Raw genomic sequence first — 7,377 nt, forward strand, 5'->3', positions numbered from 1 at the left:
TTAAGCCAACATGAAATGTGGATGCACCTACACATCAGTCACATGTGAAACATGAATGCACCTGACAGATCAGTCACGCTGGGTAGAACATGGTGTCAGCAAAGCAAGCATCTACAGTTAAGAAATGTGTTGCCTCCACAGGTTGTTCAGAAGAGAAAGACAGCAGAAGAGCTACAAAATTTTTGCAAAAGAGAAGACCTGTAGGAGAACAAGGAAAGCTTTTATTTCCTCCAGAAGGCTTACCACCAATAAGAGAAAAGGAACAACCCAGGATAACCTTCAGAGAAGCGCAAGAGTGAGAAAGTGGCCTTAATGAAGGGCATCATACACAAAAGCAGCTTGGTTACCACTGCCAACAATTCCTTCAAAACAAAGAGCCGCTTCCCCTCCAAAAGGTACTGACTGTTCTGCACACTCTGCCAGGGAACAGGGGAGGTAGGCAGCAGGCAGAAGTTACTGTCTGGGGCCTTTTGAGACACCCAGTCACCTCACAACCTCTGCTGCTGATCAATACTGATGACTGCCACTACAGAAACGTTCTCCTGCTTTCAGGTACGTGCTGTTGTAAGGCTCATAGTTCGATGTTACCACCCTGAGAACTCAGTGTTTCCAGTTTTACTAACGAATATGCAACAACATAGGTTTTCTGTGAACTAACCTGCAACAGCTGCATCTAGTTCATCTTCTTCCACGGACTCCTGCGTAAGAAGGTCTGCCAGAGGAGAGAGCGGGTAACAAGTGTTGAGGTTCAATCCCAGCATGAAGTTGTGTACTTTCCCAGCACGCCCTTCCCTGGTGTTGAAAAGGGCACTATCACCCACCAAAGCCATCAGCATTCGCTGTACCCAGCTTTCTTGGCTGCTGTTCTGATATTCTTGATTTCCCTCAGCATTTTCAGTGCCTGTAGAGGAAAATGAAAATAACGAATGGTGAGACAGTTAATGTATAAAGTATAAAACCAAGATTTCTGGGTCTGCTAAAATAAAGGACCTCTTAAAGTAAAAGGAACTGGGTCACAGCCTTCTTTCAAGGAATCATGGACTGAATGAAGGAGCTTTGCGGCAAGAACTTCAGAGGAACAGAGAGAAACCATCCTCTTAACTTCAGAGGCCAGCGAAACTTCTCATCTGAAGTATAGTAGTGTGGAAGTGCCCATCAGGAAAATAGATTTGGAACGTGTTAGGCGACCTGAGCCAGACTTAGTCTAGATGGAAAGGGCAATGAGGATATGGTTTTATCTGTGCTACCACCCAGAATGCAAACTCTCCTGGGCTCAGCGGACAGACTTGAATCACCAAGATCCATATTCTATGTAGACCTAAATACGTCTGGATGCATATTGATACCCTTCTCCATCCTTTGCTGATTGCTAGAAACCCAACTTTCCTTAAGAAGGCAAAGTTAGTCTGCATAACAGAGAATGCTATAGCATGGGAATTCTAAAATACCTCAAAATATCCTTACAGTAAGCTGTAGACTACAATCAAGATCTGGTTTGAATTAACTAAAGACTAGAATGAAACGTCCAGACTTAGACGTCTATAGCTAGATGTCGCAGTAAAAATTACTTGGATTGGCATCACCTTGCATTTCTAAGCTGTCAAAACTTGACTTTTTGGGGTGGTTTGTATCAGAAGATAATTCAGGCTCAGGCTTGATACTTTAAATCCAGCACTGAAATGCGTCTCTTTAATCCAGGCCTTAAAGGAGTTGATTTTTATATAAGTAGAGAGAAAACAAGCACCAAACACCACAAAGTTTACAGGTCCAACATCTGTACAATAATACTCTACAGAAACCAGAGAGATTACCAAACGTTTACAAATCACAGATTTGTATGTTGTCCACTATGGCTAGAAACTATGAGAGAAATGTAGTGTTTCATGCTGGCTATAGTGCTTAAACAGGAAATCCACACATAAACACAAAATGTGGTATCACTCTCTCCCTATTATTTTACACATAAGGGGAACCAAAAAAGTAATAATTTTACTGAGCTAATGACATAATTCACTGTCGCACTGCACAAGATTTTCTTTTCTTCCTGTAGATCCTAAAATGACAAAGAGCTGCATTCTCATCTTTTCTTTAGTTGTTAAAAACACAATCCACTTCTTCAGGTGAAAATCACTGTTGTTCCCAACAGTATCATTAATTAGGATGAGATAGAGACCCCGACTAAAATCACAGAAATCTCCAGGTGGTTTTCAAGATAATTTTCAACAGGATCTTCTCTTCCCACCGCCCAATGTTCCCCATGTGGTTGTGCCTCTTCTGGGAAACTGGATTTGGGCATTGTTTAAAACATTGTGCCAAGCACTAGGAATTTCTTGTATCAGATGTCATTTGTCAAGGTGCTAGAAGACATCTATGAATGCTGGAAACACAAATTAAACTATTCTCAGGTAAATATTTCATCAAGGAACCCTTGAAAACAATGGACAGTGTTACTTTGCTGGGCTGGTAACAATTCGAACATGCTTCTGAGCTCAGTAGCTTGCTGGCAACAGATGTCTGGAGATCACTGGCTCAGTAAGCCTGATTTTTGGGTGTATGTGAAATTGCAGACCTCTGTGAAGCCCTGTTGGGCTGACTTCAAGACTGAAGATGTGTGAGATAATCATTTGATCATCAGCTTGAGATGGAAGTCAAAGCAAGTCAAAGGCCCTCCTGAGGTCTCTTGTTCAACATTGCTTTATTTTGTTGAGCCACTGGCTCCTTTAAGATCCTTGGGCTAGGCAATTAACTTTTACCATTGGTATAAACGAAAGCAGAGCTCTCAGTTATAAGAAATTAAGGAAAACCGGCTGTGGATAATTACCAACATCACAAACTTGATCATGCTACAGGAAAGCTGATGAAACAAGTAAACTATGAAATAAAATGTGAGGATTTCCTTACCTTTTGGATGCTGTGATTCATCTTCACTGTCTGAACTGTCATTGCTTACAAGGTGCTTTAGCCTAATATTTTCTGTTGAAAGAAATATAAAATTACTTTAAACTGTTAGGGTTTAATTGTCAGAACAGCTAAGAATTTCAAATAATTTCAACATAATTTGAGTCATAAAACTATCATAGTCTTCATAATAGAAAATACAGCTAAAGAGATTTGATCTGCTGTGGACATCTGATCAGAATATACTGGCTTTAGCCTGCAATTTTTGCAAAGCTCCTGTGCTAAGCAGAGTAGCCAACACAATGAGAAAACAAAATGTAATCCTAAAGCAGTGCCTACCACTCACCTCTGCAACACGTATCTAACACATTTCATTCCCCTTGGTTAAAACTGAGATGTAAAATTTAGTTTCTGTTCTCTCAATAAATCGTAGTGAACTAGGAAGACAATGTTAATTTCTGTTAATTACCCACTAATTTAAAGAAAAAGAGGAATACTTAACCTCATTCATACATATATGAATGGGTACCCTTAAAAATAGCCGGGGAAAAAGAAAAGCTAAGATGGTTATGAAAGTTCTACTGGAGTATGTGTGAAAAATAAAGGCGAATGCAGTTACACAGGTAGAATCACACAGAATCACAGAATTGATTTGGTTAGAAGAGGCTTCTGGGAACATCGAGTCCAACCTTTGCCTGAACACCACCATATCAACTAGACCATGGCACTAAATGCCATGTCCAGTCTTTCCTTAAACACCTCCAGGGATGGTGACCCCACCACCTCCCTGGGCAGCCCATTCCAATGCCTAAATGGAAAAGACAATGGTTTTCATCTCATAACATTAAGCGAGAGAAATAAAAACAGAAATGCACTCATTTGGCATCTCTGGCAAAAATCTGCATTTTGTTAGGGTTAACAGCTTTGATTCCAAAACAATCACAAAGTAATTGATAACTGTTCATTACTATCTCAAGGTATTATTTCAAAGTCAAAATGAATACTGAAAGAGCAACACATTCTACTCCCCAGGTAAGGTTTGTAGTGGAGGTGAATTCATGCGAGAATGGACTATAGGTTGACATTATTTTCACTAATGATGGAGGGAAATCTTTCTTGAAATACAGTAGATTTGCAATGTTTCATGACCAGCCTCATCTTGGATGCTTATATCCTACAGAAACGGTAGACAGAGACTGAATTCCAGTGATGCAAATGTATCCAAGAGAAGAGTTTTGAAAACTAAAACCCTTTACTCCCTAGTATAATGTACGCTAGGAATCAACTCTAATTGAAATTTGAAGCCAGTTAAAATAAACTGAACGAAGGTTGTTTCCTAATGAACTTGAACACATTATCAACTAATTGCTTTTTCCATTAAAAACCAAAAATAAAATAACATCTACTTTTTCTCACAGAAAGATAATGTAGACGTTGGTCTCTGGTGGCATACCCCTGCTTTGGGCTGTAAATTCCAACAAATACTGCAATTTCTACCAAATGCAGTATGAAAACAATGGCAATTACACTTTGCACTTTTTGCTTGAGTCTAAATCTAATTCTTATAAGCACACTTGGCTGAAAGAGAAGATTGAAGAGAGAGTCACTGTAATATCAAGTGTGACAAAACCACAGCTTTACTCATTTACTCAGTAATGAATACTGGATACAGATGACCACCACCGTTGCTTTTTTTCTAAAGAGGATTATGTCCTCTTAGACTTACATACAACACTGTAAAAATCCCCACAGAAACAGAAGCGCTTCTTCATCATGTATTTTTCCCTAAATACTTTTTCTTTTTAATACTTAGTGGATCCTCAATCACTACTCAAATACCGTCAATGGACAAACACGCACCAAAGACAAACACGTACAAATTCTTGAGTGATGACATAGGAGACAGGTCAAAATAAAAATTAGTGACCAAAAAAGGAAGCTAACAAAAACAACAAATGCAATTTTTGGACATCAAATCAACTCTTTAGAGCAACTCCTATGCAAAATTCATTATTTACTGCTCTAGATGTGATTTACACATGCTGTGCACAACACTGGCTCTTCTGATGTCTGCTGACATTTTGCCGTTCACTTTGGTGGTACCAAGGTTTCACTGGGACATCTTTGGCTCTGGTAATAGATTGTGGTTCAAGTCACATTAGTATTTTCACATCTAATCCCACTTCAAAGCGTATTTTTTAAGTTATATGTGAAATGAGCCACAGATGAAACATAACGTTCTGTCTCTAAGCATCTTAAAAAGCAGTAACACAGACCTTTGCACTATCAAATTTATTGACAGAGATCCTTCATTAGTGAGTGTTAACACTCTTGAGGTGTATCAGAAATATAAACTTGGAGGCACAGGTCTCATTTTCATCCACAAATAACTACATTATCAAACTGCTGAATACCATCTATTAGGAGACAGAGACAGCTAAAGGGCTTGGGGATTTTTTGTTGGTTTTTCTTTAAATCAACTCCACCTGTATTTTCTCTCCACACTCTTCAGAAAAATCTGGCCGTTGAGTATAATTTATTTATTGGTTATATATTTCCCTGTAATGGTGTCTTCTGAATAGGAAAAAAAGTGTAAAAATACCTTTCATTATCAACTGCCTTCTCGAATAAATCACTATAAAGTCTATCCAAACCAAGCCACAACTCTTTCCTTACAGTCGTTATGCCATTTGTACATTAAGAATGAAACTGAAATCATGAAATTAGTAAGCAAACGATCAGATATCAACAGGTGACTTGTGGTTAGAATGGAACAATCTAACAACCCAGAGATGATAAAATTAGGTTTTACTTTACCAATCCCTTGAATAATACAGTCCAGTGTCAAGAGACTACACAAGTAACTATACAGTATTACTATACAGTAATATTACTATACAGTAATTTGTCAGCTTCTGATCTCCAAAACCTAGCATAACAACATAAAAAAGGGAGCTGGATTCTTTTAACTTCACAAAAATAGTTGGATATATGCATGTGACTTTCAGTACCTCTGATACTGATCAGAAACAAAAGTGAACGAAAGAAAAGAAAATAACTAACCCTTTTTCCCTGATCTCATCAGCATCTAGCAATGGTAGCAATTAAAGTTACTTTAATTCCACATTCTTGAAATGACTACGAGCAGAGTGTCATCCTTCCACAGAATGAGAGTACACTGAACCTTGCTAGTAATTGTTTTGCATAGTAGAAGAATTATTTACTAATATTACCTAATTCTTCTTCCATGGTGGGACCTTTATTTTGAGAATTGGAGACTCCAAGCACTCTGTTAAATAATATAGAAAACGCACTGCCCCAGACACCTGAAAGGGAAAACATAAACAATGAATGGAGGCTGGTGGAAGGAAAAAAAACATATACTGCACTATTTGAGTTGTTGCTTGCTCTGTGAACGCACCTCTGATTTTGGAATATGCTAATTCATAAGCTCAGATGTACAGATGTACATACCAGAAACAAAAAAACAGGGAATGCCAATCCACGTCCGTGAAATCTTTCACATGGATGTCTTCCAACAAATTGAGTACTCTTACTTCTTGTATCACACTTTGTGTGATTGAACTGAAAAGCCCTTGTCCATGAACTACTGAAATTAGTTTTATTTTAAAGTCTCTTTCTGCCACCTACTCACCCATCAAGAAATGCAAGGGATTTTCACTATACTTCTTCACCACTGTCCCCATAAAAAATTTGCTTCCAAACAAATCAGGAGACATAAAAGTGCCATATTTTGCCATACCAATCTCATATGGACTGAATTCCACCCAGTCTGCAAAATAAGAAACAAAATTGTGCTTAGTTAGCAATCTCAACCTGAATAAAAACAGAGGATGAATATATATAAATGAATAAAACCTCTGTCCAAGCAAAGAAATTTTAGTTAAATGGGAAGCTAAATAACCAACAGGAGTATCTCCTAGGTTGGGCAGATGTCAAAACTTTGGTTACAAATGAAGGACAGTCTAATGTCACTGCAGAGAGGGAACTGTCATTCTCATTCTCACTTATCACAACAATCTTTGGTGAAAAAATACGAAGTTGTAACAACAGAAGTATAAAAGCAATAACAAATGAGAAAAAAAAAATGACATCTGGTTTTCATCTTGTGCTTCAGTATGATTCCCTGTCACATGAAATGCAACGTGGCTCTAAGTTCCAAGTTTCTCTTCTTTCACTGGGATCCTACCAAAAATGTGGAAGGCAGTGACAAAGGCAGCCGAAAAACTATTTAGTATCATGAAAGTTGTGAAATATTCTAGGAGAGGCATTTGGATTCCACCAAAACCTAAAGTTTCTAGTGAAATCCATGATGAAAAGGTAAAGCTGAGAGGCAGCTGAGAAACTTATTAATACCAAGCAATGTCAAAGGTATTTTTAAAAGTATGTGCCATTTTATTGAATAGAGAGCTCAACGAAAACATGAATAAAATGTTCAAATACATTTTCTGATCTTAG

General features: G+C 38.0%; 1 protein-coding gene across 1 annotated transcript in view; it reads right to left on the minus strand.

The window, feature by feature from the left end:
* PLA2G4A (phospholipase A2, group IVA (cytosolic, calcium-dependent)) overlaps window positions 1-6,697 on the minus strand; it is a 16,769-nt gene extending 10,072 nt beyond the window's left edge. Inside the window, exons 1-4 of the mRNA XM_009697393.1 lie at window positions 6,554-6,697; window positions 6,132-6,224; window positions 2,902-2,973; window positions 659-901 (exon numbers count right to left, since the gene is read on the minus strand). Of these exons, the coding sequence (XP_009695695.1) occupies window positions 659-901; window positions 2,902-2,973; window positions 6,132-6,224; window positions 6,554-6,659 (514 nt within the window). The 5' untranslated portion in view covers window positions 6,660-6,697. The remainder of the gene's footprint in view (window positions 1-658; window positions 902-2,901; window positions 2,974-6,131; window positions 6,225-6,553) is intronic.
* Between the last annotated feature and the right edge of the window lie 680 nt (window positions 6,698-7,377).

Source organism: Cariama cristata, unplaced genomic scaffold (assembly GCF_000690535.1).
Source record: "Cariama cristata isolate BGI_N322 unplaced genomic scaffold, ASM69053v1 scaffold14333, whole genome shotgun sequence".
In the NCBI taxonomy this organism is placed as follows: Eukaryota; Metazoa; Chordata; class Aves; order Cariamiformes; family Cariamidae; genus Cariama; species Cariama cristata.